Genomic DNA, 27,295 nt, shown 5'->3' with positions numbered 1-27,295 from the left:
GATGCAACTCAGATCCCATACCTTTGACAAAGAAGTCATGTAACACAACAGATGAAAAAGGATTAAAGGAAACAAATCTACGGAAATAGCCACCTTGACGGTTCTCTATTTCTCTCTGCCCTGTTCCTTTGCACCCAAGGCCTCCAAAATGCCCCTGGGCTCCTGAGGGTCCCCCTCCTAGCCACCCCCACTTCTTCATCTTGCTTCTATCTTCCTTCTTGACTAGAGAAACTTTTCTGGGCGCACAGATTCGCCATCCTTCCTAGATGCCATCCTTGCAGGGCCTGATCTTTGGAGAGTCAAAAGGCTTTTTGTCCTTTTTGTTTTTCTCTTTCTCTTTTCTCTCACCCCTCCCCCTTTTTGGCCAGGTCTCCGTCTAGCCTGGACTGACATGGAACTCACTGTGTAGCCTAGGCTTGCTCAAACACATGACAGTTCCTGTCCATGTCAGGCTCCATCGTTCTGAGCTGACAGGTGTGAACCGCTACTTCCTGTCTTTCCTCCCACCGAGGACAGAGCACAGAACTTTCCCGAAGGGTCACAGGAGAACTAGAGCTGGGGAGGATGCCCTTCATTTAAACATTTCAAGGCTGCTTCCCAGCTGGCAGGAAACACCGCAAACTCAGACCCAGACTCAGAGGAAACATCTTTATTACAGCTGAGAACTCCACTGGGACTGAAGCTGATCATGGACTCTGGGGTCTTGAGCATGTGCAGCTGGGGCAGGGACTGGGCCTTGGCAAAGCAGCTACTCAGGAATGGTCAGCAGTATGTATTCCTGTGGAGAGAGCAGAGTCCCAGTATGTGCGCCCACTCTCACACAGTCTGCTTTCCCGGAGCTGCTCCTGACACTTCAGAGGGGACCCCCCCTTGACTAGGAAGGGAGAGCCAGAGACTCTGGATAAGGGTGTAGAATGGAGAGGAAGATGAAGTCTTGGGAGTGTTTATGAGGACAGGAAGACACTTGACTTTGGAGCTCTTCCTGAGATATATTGACTAGTGAGCAAAGGACCATGAGGGAGTGAATGAACAACCAGGGTAGCCTTGGAAGGGTGTGTGTGTGTGTGTGTGTGTGTGTGTGTGTGTGTGTGTGTTGCACACTGCACAGCTCCAGATGGTGTTTTTTTCTTTAAATCACAGTTTGCACAGTGCACTATGTAACTTGCAACCTGAGCCATGGCACTAGGCAGCCGAGGAGCAGATCAGCAAGTGAGCCTTGCTTTTCACAGGTCTGGTTATGAGGCGGCGCTTCTGTGGCTGGAAGGTGCTGGCTGTGTCCTGTCTCTGGTCATTTGGATCTGCCACTCTGGGCAGCACCTGACCTGATGGCTCCAGGACTGATGACATCATTTTTATGGTAGTCACAAACCCTGGGTTACCTGGATGTGTTCCTCCAGGTCTACTCAAGTGGGGGTTTCTCTTGACTCTCTAAGATCCCTAGGCTGATGTTCAGGCAGGAACAGTGGTGGTGGGGGGAATGGGGAGCGGAAGACAATGAGTGTCCCTATGAGGCAACAATGCCTGCTGCCCCTTCTACCTCAGGTTCTTGAAGGCAGGCTTCTGTAGTCAGGAATGGGGATGCGGGGCCTAAGGTCTAAGCTTGGGGTCCTAAAGCTCAAGGTCATTCATTTGTCTTTTTGTTTCTTCTTCTTCTTCTTCTTCTTCTTCTTCTTCTTCTTCTTCTTCTTCTTCTTCTTCTTCTTCTTCTTCTTCTTCTTCTTCTTCTTCTTCTTCTTCTTCTGCTTCCCTTCTGTCCTTCCTTTCTTTCTAACACAGGGTCCCATTATGTAGCCCAGGCTGGCCTGGAACTCAGATCCTCCTGCCTCCACCTCCTGACTGCTGGGATTACAAGCATGTGCCACTACCTTAGAAATCACCTCAAGGTGAGAGAAGGAACTGAAAAGTATTCGTGACCCTACCCTTCCCATCCACCTCCTTCTCCATTTCCCATCTCCCTGTCTCTGTCTCTGTCTGTCTCTCTGTCTCCACCTTGCCCCAATCTGGAGTTTAGTATGGTCATGTTCAGCTTTCAGAAGACATTTCATTCTGGGAGATGTATTCTATTAACTGTGAGATTGTGTTTCTGTCTCCCTTCCAACTTGTTTTTCTTCAACTTCCTTTAAATATTTCTTTCACCTCTTTAAAAGGTATTTTCAGTTTTTATTTTGTTTGTATCTATGTGTATGTTTGTATGTCTGTGAATATATGCCATGGCGTGTAGGTGCCAGTGGAACCAGGAGTGGGTGTCAGGTTGGAGCTGGAGTTCCAGATGGTTGTGAGCCACCCCTGGCTGTGGGTGCTGGGAATGGAGCCTGGGTCCTCTAGAAGAGCAGCAGCACCCTTCAGCACTGACCCGCATCCCTGGAACTTTCCCTAAATGAACTTTTCCTCTTTGGGAAGAAATGGGAGCCAGGACAGGAAGCAGGACAGGCCTGGGAGCAGATCCCCAGGCAGAAGCACCTCAGGGCCCTCTAAGCTTATCCCTGCTTCACGCCCCGGGGTGTTTGCAGAGAGTGGGCACCGGGCACAGCAGCACTGGTTGGGAACCAGGACCCCTCAGTTCTAGGGAGGTGGGTGGTCCTGGCTAAGGTAACAGACTTGGAGGTCAGATAAAGACTCCTGCTTTGTCACCCTGGCCCTGCTTTTCTGCCTTTCTGAGCCTTGAGTTTCCTCTCAGTCAGAGTGGGGAGACTAGCATTGTCTGTGTAAAGGGAGATGCTCTTGATGAGCCCTGTGTTCTGGCTTCCTGAGGGACTCATGCTGGCCCCCAAGGCCTCAGTCACTTCATCTATAACAGGTGTCACATACAGGCATGGTAATAGAGAGGCAGAGGGTGGGAGGGGCCTCAGCTTCTAAATTCCTGCTCATTAGCTGAGCATCATGGGAGACCCCTCCTCCTGCACCTACCTCAGAGAAGTCCAGTTGGGCATGGTTGAAGGAGATGCCCTTGATGTTGGGCAATAGGAGGCCATGCTCTCTGAGCCACTCTGCAAGAGGAAGGCAGGAGCTCAGGGCCTGGTGGGCAGGGCTGTCTGGCAGGTATGCTTGGGAGGTTCTGGGTGGCTACCCCTCCCAGCCAGGGCACCTTCTGTACCCCAATCCTCCTTAATCAGACAGCCCTGAACAGCAAGTAGCCCAGGGAAAGTAGACGTTACTAGAGGTGTACAACTTTTAACATTTCACTATGACATTGCCATCTGCAAATGTGTTGGGCCATATTCATAGTTATCCTGGGACACATGGGTTCTGCAAGCCACAGATTGGATACCCCTGATCATCTCCTCGTCCCCCCACACCTTCATGACCAGTCTTTTAAAGGAACATTCTTCTTAAATATATCCCAGATCTGTGAACAGGTTGTTAGGTAGCTATTCTTCTTTGCAGTGTTCAAGGAAGATAAAATTTGTTGAAGATTGAAGGTTTTCTGGTACTCAGGAAATGCATTCTACCTAATTCTCACACTGAGCTTAAGAACTGCTGACATGTTGGTAGAAATAAAACATCTCACAAATAGATGAGACAGGGGTCAGAATCAACTGAAAATGCTAGAAATATGGCTCTGTTAGACAATATCCCCTGACTATATCAAAGAAGGCAAATATTCACAGATATGCTTGCTTGCCAAATATCTGAAAACTAAGCCTTGATCAGTAAGTTTACAGAGCTGGCCATTTTGTTATTAGTGCTTCTGTCACCTAACTACTTGGCTAACTGATTTTCATAAATGGAGCTGTGAAAAACTGAGGGCCTGGCATGGCCTCCTCCTGTGCCCACGACGCTGTGTTGAACAGCCTTTCCCCACCCCGTTTCTCCCAGGCACTCTGGGCTTGGAGTAATCTGGCAATCCCTTGCTGGCCTAATGGTCACTTGGAAGTCGGGTGTGGGGGTGGATGGAGGAGAAGAACCCACGTATTTGTTCTCCCATTTGTCCTCAGACCTCACTGGGTCCCCAGCCTAAGGACTCCTCATTCTAGGTCTCTTCCATAGGACTTTCCCAAGTCTCCCGACTGTCGTTTCTTATCTCAAGTTGTTTCCTGCAGCCCTCCTGGGTTTCCTCAATGGCCTCGTGCTGCCCTTTTCTCCTCTGGGTGGGGTTGTAGTGTGAGCAGCACCCCATGGCACTAAGCAGTCTCCTGGCCTGGTGTTTAGACCTTGCATGACCACATCAACTTCTGGGCCTGGCCCACTCTCTGGGTTGTCTCTTGACCCTTGTGGTGTTCCAGGGTGTGACACACAAGCATTGAGTGAGAACCTGTGGCGGGCACAGGAAGAGTGGGCCCTATCTCCCCAGCCCCTTGCAGGTGGCATCCTTGCCTGTCTGGCCTCTCTGGCTGCCCTGATGGACCTTCTACTGCCCCCTGCTCTGTGCCCAGCTAGTCTCCCGTTTTGAACAGATTTGCTCACTTCATGCCCTGACCCTTCCCTGGCTACCAGAGTCCCTCAGGATGGAAACGTGGGCAGTGTTTGAGCCTCTGCCAACTTCTCAAAGTGATTGTTCTCCTAGTGTGACTCAGAGCACAAAGACCATCAACTGAGAAAGCAAGAAGTCAGGATTCTAGACTCAGCTTGGCCAGAGATTTGCTGAGTTACTTCGGACAAGTCACCTAACCTCTCTGGGTTTATGGAGTGGGCCCATCTGAAAGATGAAAAGACTGAGCTGGATAATCTCTCAGGAGTAAGTGGGGCTGGGCTGTATATCCTATATACATTTCTTTGGTGTGAGTCACTGGACAGGATGCTATGGACACAATGAGAAACGTGAGGACCTGTGTCCCTGGGAAGCTCACCATGCAGTGGGACACAGGTACTGACCAGCTGGCCATGGAGACGGGTGATGGGCACACATCCTGCCCAAGGAATGGCCAAGCTGGGAAGCCCAGTGCTATGGATTGCCCCTCCATCTTCCTGGCTCACATCCCCAGCTGTCTACACTGCCTTGTCTCAGCCTCTGAGGAGCCCAGGGTGAGACAGAGAGTTTTGGAAAATTCTGGATTCCTGATAACTAGGGGAAAGTGATGTATTGTGACATTCAGCTTTCAGCTGTTCTAGCCTGTACAAATGTTCACCCTGCTGATCATGTTTACAGTGTGAGCTGCCCACATTAGCCATCTTATTGGCCTCAGCCCATCTGGCATTCCACTTGGGACCATCTACTTGGCCCTGCAGTTGCTGAGGCTGAGTGGCCCCTCCCCTCTGGGGGCCCCTTCCTTTACATCCTCCCTGCAGCTGCTCTTCCGGCCACTGGTCCATGCTCTGAGCTTGCATCGGCGTCAGCGGCCTCTGCAACTGCACCGGAAAGCTTGGATACGTGCTGCCTCCTGCTTTGCCTAGGAGCCAGTCTTAACCCGGCAGCTGTTTGCAGCCCCTGTGGACAGGTCTGGTGCTGCCTCCAGCAATATACTGTGATGTGTGGTCTGACAGGGAGGTACAGTGAGACTTACTGTTATGGTGAGGCAAGAACCGCCTCTTCAGGACCGCCAAGAGCAAGGCCTTCAGATGCTCTTCCTGCAATGGGGAAACAGCATGCAGTTCAGTTCCTCTAGTCTGGCACGTTCCAACCAGGAGGGGGTGACTCGATTGTACAGATGCCACACAGATTCTGGAGAAGTCCTGCAGCTACCACCTTAAAAAATACCCAAAGTCTTCCTGTGTAGGCTGGGCTTGCTTTGACCGTACTATCCTCCTGGCTTAGCTTCCCGAGTGCTGGGATTACAGGTGCCACCACATCTATCCACATGCCACTTTTGAAGGACTTTGAAGTTTTGGGGTCAGATTAGTGAAGGGTCAGGGGAACCCTGAGGGACCCAAAAAGGAGACCCCCCCCCCCCCAACAGCCAGGTATCATCTCTGTAGGGAAGGAAACGGATGGGTCTATGGGAGCCCAGAGCACGCTTCACAGGGACCAACTTTGGGTCAGTGTGAGAGAGATTCTTCTAGTACTGAGAGCTGCTGGCAGTGGGACACACTGAAACAGCAAGCCTCCCAGCCTTATGAGTGCACAAGGGGTCTTGATCAGGACTGTCCCGACTCCCGTAGATGCTTTTTGTCTGGTAGGAGGCTGCTATTACTACATACATATTTTTACATGTCCATGGTGTCGGTGGCTTATACAGTGTATAAATTGTCACCCTGGTCTCATGGATGCCCTGTGATTTGTCACAGACGATATTCCTGACTGGAGAGAAAAAGAGCCTTAGTGCCTTTGACCCAGATTATAAGCAAGTGAAAATCATGTGTCAAGGACCATAATATTCTGTGGGGCAGGTCTGCCAGTGAACTCTCCCTACAGCGTTGCTTGGTTTATATACTGTCAACCCCATCTCCCTGTGACTCTTCTCTTTTAGGGTTGGAGTCTGTGACACAGGCCTACCGAGAGGACAGGTGGGCTGTGGGGAGGGGCCTACTGTGGCACCCTTCTTCCCAAGCAGGAGCAGGATCAACCCTTGGGGGAGAGGTGCAGGTTGCATCTGCAGTGGCGTGAGCTCAGGGACTGAAGGCCAGTAGGTTCAGCCATATTGCCCAGCTCCCTGCACCCCTATGTTTAGCCTGGAGAACAAGATTGGCCCTTAAAATCTTACCCCATCCTAGACGACTCCCCACCTCCTTTCCCGTCTCTGACCCATCTGGGAATCCTATTGGTTAGGACCACCTTCAAAAAACCGCCAGGTCCTGACTCTCCTGTGCTCAGCCACCACCACCTCCTGGGAGCCTCATCCACCTGCTGGCTATGCCCTGCTGTGGGCCCCATTGGCTTCTCTTAGTGCTGCTTCTCCTCTGCTCACACTCTCTCAATGAGGCTTCCATCTCAGTCTGAAGAAAGTCACCCCAGTATGAACCCCACCCCTCTTGATGTCCTGTACTCTGTTCCAGAGCCCTGGCTCTTTCCTGAACCAGTGGGGCACATTTAGTACTGGGTCTTTGGTTCACCTCTTCCCTGATGTATCTGGTCTCCCCACTTCTGCTTAAAGCTCACCCCAATACATCCCCCAGACTCCTTTTTTTAAAAAAATAAATGATTTATTTTTATTTTATGTGCATTGGTGTTTTGCCTGCGTGTATGTCTTTCTGTGTGAAGGTGTTGGATCCCCTGGAACTGGAGTTACAGATAGTTGTGAGCTTTCTTGTAGGAAACAAGTTGGGAGCTTTCTTTGGAAGAACAGCTAGTGCTCTTAGCTGCTGAGCCATCTCTCCAGCTCCTGGACTCCTTTCTGATGTTGCTGATCTCCACGCTGACCCTGCTTCTCTCTTCATGGTGCTATCACCTGAGTCCATGCTGTATAATTTGCTTTGCTGAGGCTTATATGGGTTTATGTCTGCTAGCCTGTGAGTGGGGACCTTTGTGTTGATACCTGACTCATCTGTGTACCTAAGGCAAGGCTAGGCACATGGTATGTACTCAATTTATATATATATATGAAAGAGACAAGCCAGGGCCCCAGAGGCCACACCCTACCCCAGCAGGAGTCAGGGGCTCCAGGGTGAGATGAGATTAGGGGCAGAATATGATTCAAGCTTTCAACCCTTTACACTGTGCATATGGCTCCTTTAGGACACAAGACTGAAGAAAGGGACTCACCTGCTTCTCAATGATGGTGGGGTAGGGACCCAAGGTGATCACAGCCCTGCCAGAAGAAAGAGTAAGTCAGTGAGTGAGCTGGGGGGTCTAAGTACCTGCTCTGCCCTGGGCACAGCAGGGGCTGCCAATCCCTAACCACTCCTTCTCCTCTTCCCTCACTCCCAGCTGTCTTATATTTCCCAAGTCAAAACCCATTACCTGTGTGGCGTGAACTGGAGTTTTAGTTTCTGACTTCTTGAGGAGAACACAGCTTTGGAGAGGATTTGCTGAGATGGATTGAAAGCAGACAGGCAGGGCAGAGTTGGAGATGTTTCCTACAGAGCCTCCCAGCCCCAATCCCATTTCAGCCCCAACCCAACTTGTGTTCTGTCCCATGGTCCCCACCCTGTACCCATGTCACTGTCTTCCCCATCCTATGCCTATATGGCCTCACTCAGGCTGGCCACTCCTGAGAGGCTCGATGGAAAGGTCTTAGTCCTGGAATCATCATTTCTAGAAGCCAGCAGGCTTCTTGCCTGTTGGGATGAACCCAAGGCCTTGTACGAGGCTAGGACTCTACCACTGAGCAACAGTCCTAACTGACTGCATTATTATTATTATTATTATTATTATTATTATTTTATTTTATTTAAAATGGATTCTTGCTATGTTGGTCTCAGACTTCTGCACTCAAGTGCTCCCTCTGCCTCAGCTTTTCAAGTAGCTGGGATTATAACGTGCACCATCACAACTGGCTTCCCTTGGTTTTGTGGGGTGTAGATAGGCCTCTAATTCATATGTACAGGTTCAGGGATCCTTGCTACCAGTGGGGGGTAGCCAATTCTTGGTCATACCATGATGCCACCTAAGATCCAAGGACCCTGCTACATCCTTAGGATGCTATCCAGCACAAGTGTGGCAGAGTGACTCTTCTGCTTTCTCATCTGAGGCACTTGCCAATTCTGAGGTCAGGGATTCAGAATCGAGCCATGGGAATTTGAGAGCGGGCTGTGTTCCCCAGAATTCTCCCCACAATGATTGGTATGGTTGCTTTGTGACTCAGGCATCCCTTGGGGAGTCCTTTGAAAGCACTGGTAGCACCCTGCAGGAGGGGCTGGAGCCGAAACTTCTTCGGAGGGCCTTGGTGAGTACAGAAACTCGTATGTGAGTGTCTTAGCAGTGGGCACAGTTGCCCACATGTAGACTACTAGCAGATGGTGGTGGCATTGGTCACAGCCATCCCGCCTCCCTGCCCTCAGTCTGCAGACTGGGAATCCAGTCCATGCAGTTTCACTCACCCAGGCAACTGCATCAGAGGAGGCATTCTTGGTCCCCTGCAGCATCAGTAAGCCCTGCTGGGTGACTGTGGCCCTGGAGCCATCCAGGTGGACAGTGGGCGGATCTGGGGTGCTGATGATCAGTCCCAGGCTCCCTCTGGTCAGATTATGAACCTGAATTAAGTTAAAGCAGAGAAGGTAGAGGGAGAGTCAGAAGACAGATTTCCCTGGCCCTGGCTTGGAAGGGTGGGAACAAGCCCTCTCATGAGGTAGGGCACTGGGTTTTTCTTCTAGCCCTACAGCATCTTGCTGTGTGGCTTAGGGGAAGTTACTTGGCTCCTCTGAACTTCTCTGAGGTAAGATCACATCCTTCTTGTCCTGGGCATGCACAGTGCTGTGCTGGTTTTGGGAGTTAAAGTAATGGATCTACCTCTGAAAGCTGTGTAGCCTGAAACAAGATTCTTAATCCCTCTGTGCTTTACATTTTTCATTCTTGTAAAATAAAGGCAAGATCTGTACCCACTCCACAAAGTTGTATGGATTAGATGACTCACTGCTCTGCTATGCTTGAGAGACATTAGCTCCTACAGTGCTAAGGCTTCTCTGCTGTGATTGTTTGCCCATCTGGTGAACACAAAGTTTTGGAGAACTCAATGCATTCAGATTCTAGAGCAGGGGCTGGGTTCAAATCAGGTTCTTCTAGTTACTCAGCAGTGATGAGCTCTGCCTTGCTGTTATCTGGGTGAGCCTTACTTAGCAGGGTGGGGCGTGCTCAGTGGTGAACAATGACAGCCCATAGTCACAGTCACTGTCTTGACTGCTTCCTCTTGTTTTACATCCCTGACACTGTAAAAGGGTGCACCTACTTCTGGAGTCCACAGCAGAAAAATGGAACATGTCTATGAAGTCTTTAGGTCCAGCCTGCCTGGCCCAGGGTGCCGAAGGAGGGGCAGGCACCATACCTACCTCTGGCTTGGGCGTTGGAGCACTCAGGGACAACAGCTCCCAGAGGCCAGTTTCCTAGAAAGGTAAAGACCGAGTCAGCTGTGGCGTCCTGAGGGTGTGTCTGAGCAAACTGTGGGCTCAGGGAGATAGCTGCCTCTACTGGACACATTGTCTGCACCCGAATCAGTCTCAGCTCAAGGCGAGTTACATGTCTGGCTTCTCAGAGCCGTTATTTGGAAAGATTAACTTTCTGTGGTTTTGATAATTTTTATCCTAACGTTTTATTATAATTTTTTTTTAGCCAGGGTCTTGTGTGTCATGTATCAGTCTTGCCTCAAACTCACTCTGTAGCTGAGCTCCTGATCCTCCCCACAAGTGCTGGGATTACAGGTGTGCACAATGCCGGAGACTGAAGCCAGGGCTTCGTGGGTGCTAGGCAAACACTCTGCTCACTGAGCTACACCCACAGCCTCCTAACTATGAGAAATGCTACAAACACAGCGAAGCCGAGTTTCATAGATGACATTTGCGTGCTCGATACAGCCTTCTATTAACAATTTCTGCCATTGCTTTATCATACTCCCACCCACCCGTCTATGCTCTACTGATTTTCAGGGAGGTGTAGGGATTGAACTCAGGGCCTCACATGTTAAGCTCATTTTTGACCTCTGAGCTACCTTGGATGCCTGCTCCATTGGTTTTCCAAAATCACAAATTATCATAGAGAAAAACTATAGAAATGTCTGAAGTAAAATTCACCCAATATATCTTTCCTTTTCTCTCTGAACCCAATTCTCAGAGGTAACTATTGTTGACATTTTGAAGTATCTCCAGATGGACTTTTTCTGCTCACACACAGGCGTGAACAGAGAGGAGTATTCTGGCCCACATAGCCCTGTGCCTCGTTAGTGCCACTCAGCACCAGGACCTGTAGAAGCATCTTGTTCTTACAAAGCACCACGTCTTCGTTTGCAGGGCCTGCAGTCTCAGAGAGTTTACTAGTTGCTTAGTGATGGGCCACGAATCAACTTTGAGTTTTACTCTGTAGCAAATGTGGCCCTAAAGGACACCCTGCAGCTGGGTTCCTGCCCACCAGTGTAAGACTTTCTTCAGATGTAGGGTTCAATTGTAACAGTCTCAGAGCTGTCACAGCTGCGTGGGGTACAGGGAAGAGCAGTGGGAGACAGGAGACCTCATCTCTAGTCAATCCCGCTTGTGGATGACCTTGAACCAGCCACTTCTCCAGTCTGGGCACTCATTTGCGTAACTATTTAAAATAACTTTCTTTGTGTGATGTAACGCTTCTGGATGTGGCCTGTTCCACTTATGGTGTCATGTGGGCACTTGAAAAATTTTCAGATTTTGGATTTCAAATCTGAGTTACAGATGCTCAACGCACATACATATGCACTTTGCATATATAATTTCATATACATATATGATTAGATATAAAGTTAGAATGAGACCAGTATTTTGAAAGAGGAAGAGAAAGGAACAAAAGGGGGAGGGAGGAAGGGAAAGAGGGAGGAAGAGACAGAGAGAAAGTGAGAGAGAGACAGAGAGACAGAGAGAGAGAGAGCACGCAATTTCTTAGATCTTTAGATGCAGTAGTCTTGAAGGGGCAGTGTGAGGAGATGACATTCATACTGAGACTACCAATGAGAGAAGAATGTTCTAGGCAGAGCCCAGTATGTGCAAAGACCTGAGCTGGGAATCGGGGGAGCCTGCGTGGCTGGAATTCAGGGAGTAAAGAGACAGAGCTTGAGAGAGGCCAGGGATCAGACCGCCCAGAGCCACCCGGAGGAGCCTGGCTTTTGCTCTGGGGTAAGGAGAAGCTGCTACGGGCAGTGATATAGGCGGCCTTGCCCATTCTTCCCATCAGCCCCAGGAAGTGCTTATTCTCCTCCACCTGTGTGTGCCTCCTCACCACTGCAGAGGCCAGCCTCAGGTACGCCTTCCCTAGTGACAATATGCAGGTGGCCTTCTGGCTGCCCTGATTGTTTTAAGCAAAGCCAGCTAGTTAGTTATTGTAAGAATGCACTGTTAGAACCTGACCTCTGCCAGGCCACACACTATGTTTACAGTGGCTTCCTCTCACAGATCCCGGCAGGCACCTTCAGAGACACTGCCTGTGAGTCCTTAGCTATCAGACTTGCCCCTGGGAAGTGAGAACACCAAAGTTCTCACACCCTCATACCTGGCTCCCCACCCTACCCTGCCTCCTGCCTGGAGATCAGCAGGTCTGGCTGCAGGCTTGTGCTGTGAAACCTCCCTGCCCTCAGATCCCACCTCTGCCAGGAAGGCTCTTAGACTGTCTTCAGAGACATTGTTCCCATTGTCTATCTGTCTGTCTGTGGTGTTAATAACTCTTTACTCCCCAGTAATCCATCTCAGTGTCCCCTTGAACACCCATACCCAAACCTTTCACTTATTACATTGTTTTCTTGTTCAGTTTTCTACTCCCCTATAAGACTCTGATCTCTCCATGATAGACACCCTGTGTTCATAGGGCCAGTCCACAGGAGGCTTTCATAAATACCTGTTGTGTAAGAATGGCTGTGTGTTATGAAGCGAACAATAGGCATGTGGGTGTTCCTCTTCTCAGATAAAGGGGTTCTGAAGGATAAATAGGAGCTAGTCAGGTTAGACTAGTCAAGTCCAGAGTGGGGAAGTTTTGCTACTGGGGCCTTGGCTTTTTCGTGCAAGAAACAGGGCAGGAGCATTCTGTCCTTCCTTCCTGCCCACCTGCCAGCACTCACCGAGGAGTCTTGGGGCTCCACGAAGATCTCCTGGCTCATGTACAGACAGGACAGGATGTCATTGTAGATTTTTAGCCAAAAGGTAAAATCTGCCGTGCTGTCCTGGGCTAATCCTGGGAGAGGTGGGGGAACCACATGCTCCGGCCTTGAAGCCCTCTGGTGTGGGCCACAGGGAGTCACAAGCTTCAGAGATATGATGGAAGAAAGATGGACAGTGGGGACAGCTCTCCTGGTGGCACCTGGCCACAGCTCACCTTTCTGACCACAGCATCACCAATAGCATTCTACCAATAGCATCACCAGGAGGGAGTCATTACGGTCACTCTCTGACCACAAGGAAACTAAGGCCCAGAGAGGTGACGTCACTCACTCAAATCCCACACCGGAAGAGGAAGAGCTGAGCCCCTGAGCCTGGCTCCCTTGCTCCCATCAAACTCCACTCCATTCTCTGAACCCTGGCCCTCCTGGGCCCTCCTCTCCCTCCTGCCTTCCATTACAGAGAGACATCAAGGAGCAGTGGACAGAAGCTGGGCAGTCCTCAGCCCTTCTCTGCCCTCAGTTTCCCCATCTGGGAGCTGACTCAGCTGCTTTCCTGCTGGGTCTGGCTCACTCGCTGGTCGGCGGCCTGTGGCCTCCCCATTCTCTTTCCTCACTCCTCGTTCTCCTGCCTTCCTCTTCCTCCCTTGCTCCCCACCCTGTGGAGCCCCACCTCCCTTTCTCCTTGCCTGTCCGCTCCCGGCAGGTTCCCCAAGGGCCCACGGTAGCCTCGGGTTGCCCACCTGCACTGTCATCAGGATGGCTCCCTCTGTGAACTCGGTGGTGGTCACATAGTACTGGAAATCATTGGGACCCGAGATGATTGGAGCTACGGTGCAGAAATGAAACCCAACTCAGCCGGAGGTAGAGGTGGGAAGGATGCTGCGGGAGGCAGGGAGAAATCCCTTCTCCTCTGCTCAGCCTTAAGTTCCTTGATGACTGAGCACATGCCTCCTAGAACAAGGGACAGTTATTGCATGCTGTCATTTGTGCCAGGTTGTTAATATTATTCTAACAGGCATTATCTGTGGGCCTTTCATTGATCCTGTTTGACAGATAGGGAAACTGAGGCTTGGAGGGGAAGTGACATATGAAGGTTACAAGCCATGTTGTCCCCTCTTTTTCCCCATTAGAAAGTATCCCCCCGTAGGTAGGACTGTCCTGTCTCTGGGTATGTTCCTACAGACGGTGCCTGGCACATGGCAAGGGACAGTTGACCAGCAGCAACATACGGAGAGCGATGTGTAGCAGGTCTTCCAGCAGGAAGTTGAGCAGGTTTGTGGCCACAGGGCACACCTAGAGAGAAGGGAAGTGGGGGTCCTGCTGGCATGAGGCCGAGGTAGAGAGGCTCTCTGGGGGAACGCCCCTCCCCTTGGCGACTCACGATCTTCTGGAGGAGGAATGGCAGTGATTCCTCCAGGACCTCAGTCACCAGGTTCAGCAGCTGATTTGGCAGCAGGGTCTCTGTTCTAGGGGAGGGATGACAAGGTAGAGTCAGCCATGCAGTGCGCCAAAGGTGTGGGCAGGGAAGGGGGAGCTGAGCACCACCGAGGCAGGGCAGCAGGAAGGCCCGCAGCGACGACCTTTTCCTTCCCTGGCATTCCCACCTCCTCTCCATTTTCTCCTTCCTGCCTCCCCGCTCCATGTGCTTTCTCTCCAGTTTTCTGCATTATGTCCTGATTCGTATTCTCTCCTTCATGAAGGTCTTTGGGATTTTTCAAGCAGGAAGTGGCCCCACTGGCAATGGGGAGATCATGTCCTGCTTCCTGGAGGCTTTGGATTGTGTCAACAGATGAATGATCAATCCCCTTGGGTGTCAGTTTCTGTGCTATGTAAGTGGGTTAGTACACCTCCTCCCCAGGACCACTCCATGTGGGCTGGGCACCGTAAGCAACGCAAACGAGGCTCCCAGAAGTCAGGACCTGGCCAGGACCCACTATTAGGATTAGCTAAGCAGAGGCTGAGTCTTAACCATGACCTTCAGTGTGGAGGCAGGAGCGGCTGACAGACAGGTGGAGTGGACAGTCTGTGTCTTTGAAGGAGAGGCAGCCCCAGCTCTGGGTTTCAGAGAAGGACCACTGCAGAAAGGGCTGGGCCAGTGCAGGAGGAGCCACTACCTATCACAGTCAGGGGAGCCTCAGAAGCACCAGGTACTACTCACTGCTTCAGGATCTCAATGTTCAGGCTCCCAGGGGGCACGTGGCACTCCTCGAAGGCCACCTGGGTCTTGTTCCCTATCTGTTCTAGTCGTACTCCAATGCGTATGTTCTTGATGGCTTCTAGCCGTAGGGTCCTGTAGGGACAGTATGTCTGGGCAGGCTCCCAGCCAGACTCCAAGGTTGAGACCAGAAGTCATGAGTTGGCTGTTGCTGCTGCCAGAAGGCTTGCATTAGAAACCAGGAGAGCTATTTAAAATATGGAATCTGCTGGCAGACTGGGCAGCACGGGAGCCAGTGTCCTCACAGGGCATCAGACACCTGTCCTGAGTGTGACCTTGAGATGGGACACATAGTCTCCCAATTGCCGAGGTCCGTGGGTCATGAATCTTACTATTACCACACTATCCTAACCGAGGCTATAATATGTTCCTCAGGGAGCAGAGACACATTTCTCAGGGCCCCCTACTCTGTCGTAGTGTTTCCTTGGGTTTATATCTGTCATCCAAGCGCTAACTAAGGGTCCTGCTTAGCTCCCAACTAAGCAGAATCATTCTAGGGGGAATGGTCATAGAATGCTCTGTCATGAAGTGGTAAAGTCACACCAAAAAGTCATATTCACGAGAAAGGCAGGAGCTGGCATATTCCCAAAGTAGCGTCCCTACTTCACAAGCCAACATGGGTGTGTCTCACTGCCGATGCAGGTGGCCACAGGTACAACCACCCACAGTTCAGAGCTATGCAGGTAGACACTTTGCTTACTGTAGCAGGGAACTGGAATTATACTGGGTTATAGACTCATGTCCAGGGAATGGACACTCCTGCTTCAGCTGCCGAGCCGGGGAATCCCAGACTCTTCCCAGACTGCCCCATTAGTGTCAGTGTGCCCACATGCACAGATAGCATGGGAGAGGGCTCTCACTGCAGACTCACTGTATGATCCTGGGCAGGGCTCTTCCCCATTCTGTACCTGTTTCCTCATAAGTCAGTCTCTGAAACATGCCCAAGTGGAAAGGACTTGTGATCCTTGTAGTGGTCCATGGCTTTTGTTAGTCTCGCTTCCTGGCAGCATGTGGGGAGGAAGTACCATGGGCACTTACTCTAGGAGTGAGAGGTACAGTTTGCAGCGCAGTGTGATCTGCAGCAGGCTGTCACTTAGAATTTCCAGGGTGACTTCCGGTCCCTTGGCATCTTCTATGACCAACCTATGGGAGGCATGTGGGCGATGTGTCTGGCTCTGTGAGTGTCTGGAGTAGCTAGAATGGGAGCTGACACCAGGAGAAGTGGAGACAGCTTTGGGATAGTCTGTCCTTGCCCGCTGGCCTGCCAGAGACCACAGAACTCAGCTTCTAGTTTCTAGGCCTTGAGGATCTTGCCCTTCTCTGGGTCAGCCTCTGAAAAATCAGGAACTATGGCTTAAGTCTGTGCACACACACAGTCATCTGAATCCAAGTACAAGCCTCTGGGGCCGAGGCTGTGGCTTAGTGGGAGAAGCCTTGTCTTGGGATCCTGGGGTTGATGCCCAGGTCTAGGGAATAAGGCTCTACGAACATCTCAAAGGAAAAGCCAGCAGGCAAGGGCGTGGAGATGCAAGAGTCCTGGCAGCCCGTCTGCCATCCACGAAGGAGCTATGGGCTCTGCTGAGCATCCTCAAGCACTGTGCTCCCTTCTGAGGGCTCAGGTGCCTCCTGTCCCTGGGCTCAGAGGGGTCAAGGTCCGCACTATGAACACCAGTGTCAGCTGGTGATTCCCCTGGAGCCACTGAATCAGGCAGCAACATGTTCTATCACAGGGGAAACCTGGCCACCAGCATGGGGCCTTCTGGAGGGGATTTTTTTCCCTGTTTGTTTCAAAACAGGGTCTCATACAGCCTAGGCTAGTCTCACACCTCCTGTGTAGCTAAGGATGGAACTTCTGATGCTCTTGCCCAGCCGAGGATATTTTTAGGATCAGACCATGTTGTGCTTTCCTTTGTTCCCCCCCAAGCCATGTCCTGGGATAGGATAGGCTTATAAGCCATGGCATAGCTACCCAGGTGGGGTGGGGGAATCAATAGACAGTGCCAATACTTGGCATGGCTGGTGTGGTATTTGACTATGCTGCCTCCCAATTCTCCCTGGGCAGTTCTCCTCACACTATAATTCTATGAATTCTTACTCCATTTCACACCCACCAGAAAATCCCTTTTGGAGCCTGGGGTCTTAGGACCTATGGGTCTTTCCTTGCTCATGTTGGGGAAGGACTCATGCATTCAGGGCTAAGCCTGTAGCTATGAGGGAGACATGCCCCCAGTCAAAATCAATACCATTCATTAAGGTGGGTTCTGTTCTGCTAGGAGGCTCCAACCCAGGGCTTTCAGGGCTGAGCAGACAGCATGGTGGGGCATCTGAGGACCGGCTAAGGGACTATAGACCTGACACTAATTTTTGACATGTGGAAGGTCAGGACAGGTGTGGCCAGATTTTCATTTTAAGGACAATCAAAATTATGGGTGAAGTCATACTAGAGTAGTCTACACTGTAACCCAACATAGCTGTGTTCTTACAGAAAGGGAATTTGGACCCAGGTGGATGCCCTGTAAGATGGCAGTATCAGGCATCTGGTACCAGCACCAATGATTGCTAGTGGATGCCAGGAGCAGTGGCTGAGCCAAGCTCCAGGAAGCAGGGGCAGACCCCTGCCCTCGTCTCCATATTCCACAGGGGGACCACTTGGCTCTGAACACTTTAGTGTGGCTGTCCTTGCAAACTCATACAGTTGGGAAACATGGACTTTGAGGAAAATTCTTGTTATTCAAATGTAGGTGATTAACTGAAACTACTTTGGAAACACTGTTCAGATTTGTAAAGTGTTGGAGTGGAGAACCACAGAGGATGCTGCACCGCCAACCCACTTTAGTGTAGACCCTGCTTCCTTCCTAGGGGTGTTTGGGGAGGCCTGGAAAGGTAGCCACACAGTAGGAGGAAACCTGCTTCATGCATTTGAGGTTGGGGAGACGCTGTGGACCCCAGGTTGCCAGCCCACCTCTGTTCCACTTGACAGGGAAAAGCCTCCTGAAGGAGAAGAGAGGCAGAGGCTGCCTTGCTGGCCACTCACCCAGCTGTCTCTAGTAGCTTCTTCAGCTCAGGCATCGTCTTCCCAGAGAGCAGGTCCCCCACAAGTGACAGGTCCAGCCCACTCTTCTTCCCAACAAACTCCTTTTTGACGAAGGGCAGGCGGTCCAGGACAGACACACCCTCACTTGGGGATCCAGTCACAGGCATCCTGATCACACCTTTCAGGACCTCATGTTCTATGAATAGATCTGAAATATCTGGGAACAGAGCATCTCCTCAGGGTTCATTCAGCCATTCAGCAAACACTCACTGGCACCTGTGCCTATCTGGCAAATAAGATAGCCATTCATCAACAAGTTCATACGACGACACCAGAGCTCAGGCCTCACTGTATTACCCAGGCTGGTCTCAATGCCTGGGCTCAAGTCATTCTCCGGGCTCAGTCTCAGCTTGCCACCAAGCTCAGTCGGCAAGTCTGGGCTCAGGGAGCAGTGTGCTTCCCACTGCCCTGGAGTTGACATGTTAGCCAGGGAGAAAGACAAACTTATACTCAGGTCAGCAAGTAAAGTATGTTTTGTTACAAAGGAAATGAAACAGGGCTGAGTCAAGCATGGTGAGCTTCTGCTTCGGACATGATGGTCAGGGAGGGCTGCTCTGAGGAGGACGAGGCTTGGGACAGACATCTCACGGAAGTGAAAGATCTCATTATGGGAAGGTTCCAGGGAGAATAACAGCTCATACAAAGGCCTCAAGGTTATGAGCGTGGTGAATTTGCAAACCGGATCTTGGAGCTGGGACGAGAAGCACCTCACAGACAAGAGGCAGGGAGGACAGTAGACAGACAGACAGACAGGCTGGCAGGTGCTGTATCTGGACAAGGCCATTGAGGTTTCACCAGAGGGCTGTGGGAGCCAGAAGGATAGACCTAACTGCTACAGGGAGATGAGAAGAGGTTTCTGCAGGAGAGGAGCTAAGGACTTTGTCTTCCAGGCCCAGTCGGAGTACACTACACTGAAGAAGGGAGGAAGAGGGGAGGGCCCACACCAGCCAAGGAGGCAGCCATGACCTCTATGTGGTGGACAGGGAAGGTGTGGGGAAGACGCTGGAGGTATGGGGGGCTTTGGATGTCAGGGCGAGGACTACCCATGACAAGTGGGCCATGCAGATGTTAGAACCGAGGAGGGACAAGGACAGCAGGGAGGGCTGGTAAGTGGGAGGCCGGAGGAGGACAAGCCCAGAGCTGTCCCCCGCTCTGCCTTCTTGGAGCTCACGCCTCTCCAAGCCCACTCCTTGAGACTCACTTGTTTCCAGCCATCTCTCGCTGATCCGCAGGAGGAGAGGACTATGGGTTGTCCCTTGGGCTTGGTGCAGCAGCCCCCAGCACAACAGCGGCGTCCACATCAGCAGCATTCTCCCGTTAGGACCTGTGGCCATGGAAGCGAGAGCTCCTGTCCTCTCCAGGGACCCGCAGCCCCGTGTCCCCCACGCTATACCCCCTATATCCTTCTTTTTAAGTCCTAACAGTCCTGCTCTGCGTCCAACTTGCTCATGGTGATACAGTAAGTGGCAGAGCTTGGATTTGAATCTAGCATGACTGAGTGCTAAGAATCTCTGCTTTATTTCACCATGTGATGGTGGGGCACAGCCTGAGTATGTGGGTGCTGTCAATTCTGTCCTTACCACTCTCTGAATGGACCTTCTAGAGTCTCTCAGGCCGATATCACCAGCTTTCTTAAAGGACAAGTTTTATACGCCAAGCTCTGGAGTGAGGGGTGGGCACGTGATGGGAAGTCAAGGCCCCTGGCCAGGGCTTGGCACACTCAGGAGTTCTTCAGGGGAAGAATCACTCCTCTTGGCCCTGTGTAGCCAAGGGCTTTTGGCCAATCTGATAAAGCCTGGTACTGAGGTGGGGGTGGGAGTGGGAGGGGCAAGCTCAGAACATGGCTAGCAGACCCCAAGGAGGAAGTGGGCTGGGCCTGGGCCCTTCCTCTTGGCACATCTTCAGCTCTTGTGAGGGATGCAGAGGCTGCTAATGCAAGATGTGACTAGCATGGAGCCCAAGGGGGGTGAGGATATGTGTGTATGAGTGTGTGTGTGTGTGTGTGTGTGTGTGTGTGTGTGTGTGTGGTGTTTGAGGGGCAAAGATGAGGGTAGCAGTGTCTGTGGCCATCTTGTCGCTGTATTCTCATGCCTTTCCTATGTATGTCACTTAGGCTCTCATCATTTCTGCCCAGATGTGGTCACCAATATTGCAGACAGGCCCTGGAATGGCTGCTTTGCCTGTGTAGGACTGAGAAATGGAGAACAAGCCATGTTCATTCCTTTCTAAGCCTCATTCAGAATATGATACACATGCCTATGGCTTTGGGGGGGATGGTGAAAGTCACTATAGCAATTCATACAGATGTGAGCACAGGGCCCAGTGCACAGGAAGGGTTAACAGACTCTTAGGACTATTTACATTCTATACATAAGGGAGCTGAGATGCAGAGGGATAAGTGCCTCCATCAAGGTCAGGTAGCTTGCCCAGGGAAAGCTGGGATTTGATGTCAGGGCCCAGAAAGGGCACCAAGATTTGTTGGTTTTACATAGCAGTTCCAGGCCTGAACTCTCTGCCACATAGCTGTGCAGAAGCCCTGCCTTGTGGGGACCCAGTCCCCCTTGCTCCTATATGCATCTAGCTAGGTGAGCACATCTCCTTTCTTATTACGCGGTGTGGCAACCCCACAGCAGACAGGCCTATCTCCAGTTGGCTTGGGATCTTCTCCTTTACAGTTCAGGGCACAAGCAGGGTGGGTGTTCGCTCCAGTTTTATTTTCTTTTTGTTTTAAATTTAGTTCTTTGAGATTATAATATCATTACATCGTGTCTCCCCTTCCTTCCCCACCCTTTCCTCTGTGAGTTCCAGCTCTCACCTGGAGATTCAGGGATGAGAACTGGTGGGAGATGGAGTTCCAGGAACAGCAGATACCCAGAAGCTACAGGGTTAACCTTGGCTTGCTCTGAAGCTCTTCCTTTAGCAAACAGCACACCCTGGCAGTGAATGGTCACATGATTTGGTGGAATATGTTGGAGAAGACTAGGCTCCTTTTCTAAGATTTATTTCTTTAAATTTATGTGTAGGTGTGTGTGCCTAAATGAGTTTATGTGAACCACGTGTATGCAGATGCTTCGGCAGCCAGAGGACACCAGAGTCCCTGGAACTGTCGCTGGTTGCGAGCTTCCTGATATAGGTGCTGGGTCTTCTGTAAGAACAGTAAGCACTCTTGATCTCTGATCCACCCCTCCAGCCCAAAGAGTGGGGGTCTTTTTTATTTTATTTAATGTGTATGGGTGTTTTGCACGTCTTTCTGTCTTGTATACCCATATGTGTGCTTGGTACGTACAGAGGCCAGAGAGAAGGCATTGGATTTCGTGCCATTGGAGTTACTGATGGTGTGAGCCCTGATGTAGGCTCTGGGAATTGAACCTAGAGCCTCGAGAAGAGCAGCCAAGTGCTCTTCACCACTGATACATCTCTCTAGGCCCAAGATCTGAGTCTTTTTGAAACATGGTCTTGTGATGTAGCCCAGGCTAGTCTCCAACTAGTAATTCTCCTGCCTCAGCCTTCCAAGGAGCTGGGATCATAGATGGGTGTCACCAAAGGATAATATGTAAGACCTCACCTGGAATTTTCTCTTTGCTGTTTCTGAGATTCAGATTAAAGAGAAGGAGTTTTTTCTCCGTCAAGGAAGGGTGCAGAGGCTCAGAGCCTTCCCTGTGGGACTTGGGAACCCCTACCTCTAGGGCTTCCTGTCTGTACTCAGGGATGGTGTTTCAGGGTCCTGTCATTGAAGGCCAGCTCAGGAGTGCTTACTCTTCTTTCCCTTGGAAGGTAGAGAACAGAAGAGGGTTGGGTGGGGAAGGAGCCTGAAAGAGCAGCCAGTGACAGGCTGCTGATTGGTGGTGATGGTGACTTACCAGAACCCCAGTTTGCCACCTAGTGAGGGGAGAGTCTTGCCAGTCTGTGGGGAAGGTAGGTGATTAGTCACCTCTAAGATCCCTCTAGTGTTACCCACATGGAGCAAATGGTCTTGGTTCGGGGTCCCCAGCAGCAGACTGATATCCAGATTTGAGTGGCATGTATCTAGGAGATGACCCACACAAACGTAGGGAGTGGGATGTGACCAGCTGCTGAGGGTACCCAAACTCCTTCCTGTGGGAGGGTGGGAGCCACAGGAGAGCTGGGGCCCCAGAGCTGTTCCTTGCCTGGGGAGTAAGGATCCTGAACTTCTTCATCTGCCACCCTAGGAGGCCCCAGGGGATGATGGACTTGGAGAGCCTTGGCCATATTAGGGAAAGGTCTTCATGCCTGGCCACTCAAATTTGGAAGAACCTACCTTGTGGGGAACAGGTGGCACTACAGACCTCTGTCTGACAGAGATGGTGCTCTGACACTGAGTACTGTCCCTTCCCAGACACCACCCCTGTCTTCCTGTAAGGGCTTTTCTGTGACTGAAGGCTGTGGGTGGGTGTGGGCACGACCCAGGCCTAAAGAACAGAGGCCTATTGTCTTGTCCCAGAACCCCGAGGCTTCAGGGAAGCCACAGAGTCAATGGCCCTCACTTATGTCTAAGTAGGAAAGGCCTTGGTGATAAAGTGTTCCCTGAGGTCAGGTGACAAGGGCCTGTGATGCCATGGTGTCACTGGCTGAGTGCTTCATTTAATCCTTACCTCAGCTCTGCAAGGTGAGAACCAAGACTCTCCCCTTGTGACAAAGACAGCAGAGAGGTCCACCTAGGGGAAGCTGCTTTCTGTTCGTCTGTTTTTGGAACCACAGGGCTCAGAGAGCACACGACCCACTACACCAACAAGATCAACAAAATGGGTGTCCCCCCACTCAAAAGCCACCCAAAAGGGAGGTGATCCCAACTGTGGCTACTGTCCTTCTGTGGTTATGACAAAGACTTGTCCACCCCAGGTTGGCTCAGGGGTGTCTGAACCCCATCCATATGTCTCTGTTCTTATCCCAGGCCTCCCAGAGGCAGAGTGACTCCCATGCTGGACAAAACCACCCTGACAACAAGAGCCACCAGTAAGCCTTTATTGACTGCAGGGGGGTAGTCTACGTAGACGGCTCCCGCACTTCCAGCTGGGGCCTGGCTTGTGCCGGCCAGCTACTGCCCAGGTCTTCATCAGGAGGGAGGAGAGCCAGGGTTCTAGGAGGAGGCTGGGGTGAGCTTGAGGGCACCCTGGAATTGCAGAGGAGTCAATCTGGTTAGTTTTTTGCTTTTCACTTCCTGCCTTTTTGGGGGTTGCCCTGCTTTTGTTCTCCATGAAGGAAGCCCGGGTATTGGGGGAACATTCGTGACCCTGAACACGTGTGTGTCGAGTGCATAACACGGTCAGAAGTGGAGGGTTTGTGTATGCACAGCAGTATCTTCCAGCACTCTGTGGCCCAGTCAAAGTGTGTGTGTGTGTGTGTGTGTGTGTGTGTGTGTGTGTGTGTGTGTGTGTGCGTGTGCAGTGGCTAGATTGTGTAGGACAGTTGTCCTCAAGCCCATGGCGGAGCTCTAAGGAATTTTGTAAATGCAGATTCCTGGCTGTCTGTAGAGGACATCTTGGTTTTAAATAACTGTCTATTAAAAACAAAACAAAACAGAACTAAATGTAATGATAAAACTTGCTCTGGTCTATGCCCCGCGATTGTCTTCTGATCTCTTCTCAGCTCCAAGCAAAGTAGAAGTGAGTGATGAGCACATGACCCTTGTCACCTGTGTTCTGCCATCTCCTCTCACATGCTGGCTTTACTCACTGCTTTCCACTCTCTTCCCACTAATTTAAATGTGTGGTGTCACCCAGCTCTAGAACACAGTCAATGAATTGCTGGCCACAGAGAAACCAATACAGCAAAAATAGGACATTTGGAAATAGGGGGAATATGGATTTAAATCAGTGGATTTCTCCATAATTAAATGACTTAGGAGCTTGGTAGTCCTAATGGGCAGCTTGGGGGCAAATGGGGACTTGTAAGAATCACAGGTTTGGCCCCAAGTGCCTCTGTAGAGTGAGGCTGAACACCTTGCCACAGAAGGCGGTCAGCAAGTTATCTGTGGGCTTTCTCGTTGCTCTGTTTTTAGCATCTCTCCCTCTCCTACGGAGCCAGAGGTTTCCTTCTGTTTGGTTTATTGTTGTGGCCAGTGTCTGCATGCAGTAGGTGCTTAATAAATGCCCACTAGCCAGCTGACCAAAATGGGCACTTCCTTGACTGGCTCATGCAGAAGTTGGAGCTAAAGCAAAAGGTTATTGGGCCAGGTTTCAATTGCAAATGTCCACTCTGCCACCAGTAGGGTGTGTGACCTTCGAGAAGATCTTGTCATTGAGTCACAGTTTCCCCATCTGTAATAGGAGTTCACACCGGATCCACCTCAGGATCTAGGTGTGAAGATGGCAGCACAGTTGGTGTGACATCGCTGTGGAGGTTGATACTGGGTGGGAGGTGCCTGCCACCGCTACAGCCCTTTCCAGCCGAAGCCAGGAATATTACTTGCTTATCAACCATCTATCGAACATCTACTGTGTGTCAGGCCCCACTGACCATGCTGGGCACAGCAGTAACTCTGGTCTTCTCAGGCTAAGGTCACTTAGCCACACAAGTGTGTGTGTAATCTGAGGTCTACAGTCCTTGGGTGCTACCTCATATCCAAGACCTCTTCCTCATCTGTCCTGGAACAGTAAACCTCTCAGCCTCAGGGCCTTTGAACTTGCCGGTGCTTTTGTAGACACTTTTCCCACTATCCACAGGGCCTTCTCAGGTATCAGCAAACATCACCTTTTCAGAGAGGACTTTCCTGTCCACCCCATCAAAACCGGCATCCCACTTTTCTCTCAGAGTCTGCCCTCTTTTACTTCCCAGCCCTTATTTACTTGATGCTGTCTATTAGTTTATATAGGTGTCTCTCTTGCTAGAATGTAGGCTCTTCCAGAGGGACAGTGTTTTCTGTTTCTGGGGCCTGAAGCATTAGGAGCCATGCCTTGCTCATATTACGCATCAAGAAATTTTCCTGAATAAGTGAGTGAAGGGATGAATGATGTCAAGGGGAGAGAGAGAGCGCTGATTTTCCACTTCTGGTGTCCACACCTGGCAGGGCCAGGAGTGGTGGCAGATAGGCCATTCTCAGCCCAGACAGTTTGTTTTCTCCACATGCCTCTCACCTTGTTCACAGACCACACAGATTTCTTATATCCCAAGGCTTTCACCATTGACACGGGGATTCCATTTCTCAGTTTGCCTGAAGTAACAAATGTAATCAGAGAGTGGTGGGTTAGTGTGGGTCTGGGTAGCAATGGGCATGCTCACAGTTCCTGGAGGTGAGCCTAGGATCTGGCACGTAGGGCCTGTTCTGTTTCCATCCTGCATGCCTGTCCTCTACCCTGGCATTCACCTCGCCCTATCTGGCCCTCTGGCACCATCTTCTGGTTGTCCCACAATGCACCTTGCATCCTCTAACACTTTTGCTCAAGAACAGCCATTACCCGCTGCAGAAATTTCTCTACCTGAGATTTTTCTGCTCATAGAGCAAGATTAAAAAGGTGATGATGTCACAGGTACCAGTCTCCCCACCCCTCACATACATCATCTCATTCCCACCTCTGAGGAAAGTACTCGTATTTATCCCTTTCACAGGTGGAGAACCCAAGGCTCAAGAGGACCAGGCAGTTTGTTCAAAGCCAGGCAGCCAGCAAGAGGAGTTGGGCACTCGAGCTCAGTCTGCCTATGGCCCCTTTAGTGAGTTCTAGCTGTCTGTTCGCATCTGATTCCACCTGGCCCTATGAATCTGGTGTCTGCCTGCTCTTCCCTGCTTGCCTTAGAACTGTCCTTAGTAAAGGACCAGGCTGGGAGGGGGAGGCGAAGGGGGAGATTGGGAGGGAATTGCAGGAGGGGGAGGCAGAGGGAGAGGCAGGAAAATCTTGTCCAGTTGGTGACCAGGAAGGCTCCTTGGAGCAGAAAGAATTTGAACTAGGCTTAGAAGATGGGTGGGTGTGGTAGTTTGAAAAAAAAAATGGCCCCCAAAGGGAGTGGCACTAGGAGATGTGGCCTTGTTGAAGGAAGTGTGTCACTGTGGGGGTGGGCTTTGAGTTCTCCGATGCTCAAGCTCCTCCCAGTGTCACAGTCCACTTCCTGTTGCCTTCTGATCAAGATGTAGCCAGCACCATGTCTGCCTGCACACCACCAAACTCCCTGCAATGATAATGGACTAAACCTCTGAATTGTAAGTGAGCCACTCTAATTAAATGTTTTCCTTATAAGAGTTGCCATGGTCATGGTACCTCTTTACAGCAATAGAAATCCTAACTAAGATAGAAGTTGGCACCAGGGACCGGGGTATTGTTGTGATAGGCCTGACCATGTTTTTATTGGAGGAATTTGGACTTTGGGTTAGGAAAGCAGTGGAATGCTCTAAACCCTGCTTAATGGGCTGTACTAGTAGGAGCATGGAAGACAGTGGTGCTGAGAATGATTTGAAGTGTGGGGATCAGAGAATGTTAGCATGTGGCCTAGAGATTGTTCTTGGGATATTTTGGTGAGGAAAGTGGCTGCTTTTTACCTTGTCCTAAGAGTCTACCTGAGACTAAAATGAAGAGTTTTGGATTAGTTCTTTTGGTAGAGGGAATCTCAAACAGCCTAGTATAGACTCTGTTGTGTGGTTACTAGTGTTAACTCTGATGAAGATTTATAATGAAAAGGAGCAAGGTGAGCAAATAAAAAATATAAAATGTACAGATTGAGAAAAGGGGCACCAGAAAGTGGAATAGAGATAAATCCTGTGTTCAAAGAGATAAACAGATTAACAAATGGGATAAAGGGAGTGATGACCTCAGGGCACTATCCCACCCAGCTAAGTTTCCTACTTGTGAAAAGGAATTAAAGAAAGTCTTAGAGCCAGGTGTGGTAGTACACTCCTTTAATCCCAGCACTCCAGAGATAGAGGCTGGTGGATCTCTGAGTTTGAGGCCAGCCTGGTCTATAGAGCAAGTTCCAGAACAGCCAAGCTTAGGCAGTGAAGGTAACCATCAAAAACAGAAAGATGGTGAAGATTGAGTAAGGAGGCCATGTTCCAGCCCCAGTAGGCAGCAGAACTTGGCAGCTTCAGGCACGTGGTTCTGGCTTTAGAGTTTAGGATAGAAGAAAGGGGCAATGGAATTTGCCTCCACATCTAAGGAAAGTTGCTGAGGCCAGGCATGTGTCAGGGATGTCCCTGAATGGAGGCCTAGAGAGGCCATTGCATGAAGCTGTAAAGTTGAAGCCTGGATTGCCTTGGAGATGCCAAGATGTTGGAGATGCCAGAGTCATGGGATACCTGGCTGAGGAAAGCTGCAAACAGGGAGTAGAACCTGTGGTGATATTTTAATTATGCTGAAATGTGATTTTATTTGTTTGTTAATAAATAAAGTTTGCCTGGAGATCAGAGGTCACATAGTGAGGTCACATAGCGAGCCATAAGCAGAGTCAGGCAGTGGTAGCATATGC

The 27,295-nt window shown here is 50.6% G+C and overlaps 2 protein-coding genes across 2 annotated transcripts in view; both read right to left on the bottom strand.

The window, feature by feature from the left end:
- Window positions 1–748: 748 nt before the first annotated feature.
- On the bottom strand, window positions 749–19,203 carry LOC131908661 (uncharacterized). The gene is made up of 15 exons (XM_059259696.1): window positions 19,086–19,203; window positions 17,825–18,041; window positions 15,829–15,933; window positions 14,734–14,865; window positions 13,957–14,041; window positions 13,805–13,868; window positions 13,316–13,401; window positions 12,537–12,719; window positions 9,799–9,852; window positions 8,854–9,006; window positions 7,775–7,842; window positions 7,577–7,622; window positions 5,442–5,505; window positions 2,908–2,987; window positions 749–778 (listed from the first exon to the last, which is right to left on the bottom strand). Exons 1-15 carry the CDS (start codon window positions 19,192–19,194, stop codon window positions 749–751), a joined length of 1,476 nt encoding a protein of 491 aa, XP_059115679.1. The 5' UTR covers window positions 19,195–19,203.
- Window positions 19,204–22,946: 3,743 nt separating this feature from the next.
- Bpifb1 (BPI fold containing family B member 1) overlaps window positions 22,947–27,295 on the bottom strand; it is a 38,035-nt gene continuing 33,686 nt past the window's right edge. Inside the window, exons 15-16 of the mRNA XM_059259695.1 lie at window positions 24,979–25,055; window positions 22,947–23,015 (exon numbers count right to left, since the gene is read on the bottom strand). Coding sequence (XP_059115678.1) covers window positions 22,983–23,015; window positions 24,979–25,055 — 110 coding nt within the window. The 3' untranslated portion in view covers window positions 22,947–22,982. The remainder of the gene's footprint in view (window positions 23,016–24,978; window positions 25,056–27,295) is intronic.

Source organism: Peromyscus eremicus, chromosome 4, assembly GCF_949786415.1.
Source record: "Peromyscus eremicus chromosome 4, PerEre_H2_v1, whole genome shotgun sequence".
Lineage (NCBI taxonomy): Eukaryota > Metazoa > Chordata > Mammalia > Rodentia > Cricetidae > Peromyscus > Peromyscus eremicus.
Note: the sequence above shows the minus strand (reverse complement) of the source record. Positions and strands in the feature narration are given on the sequence as shown.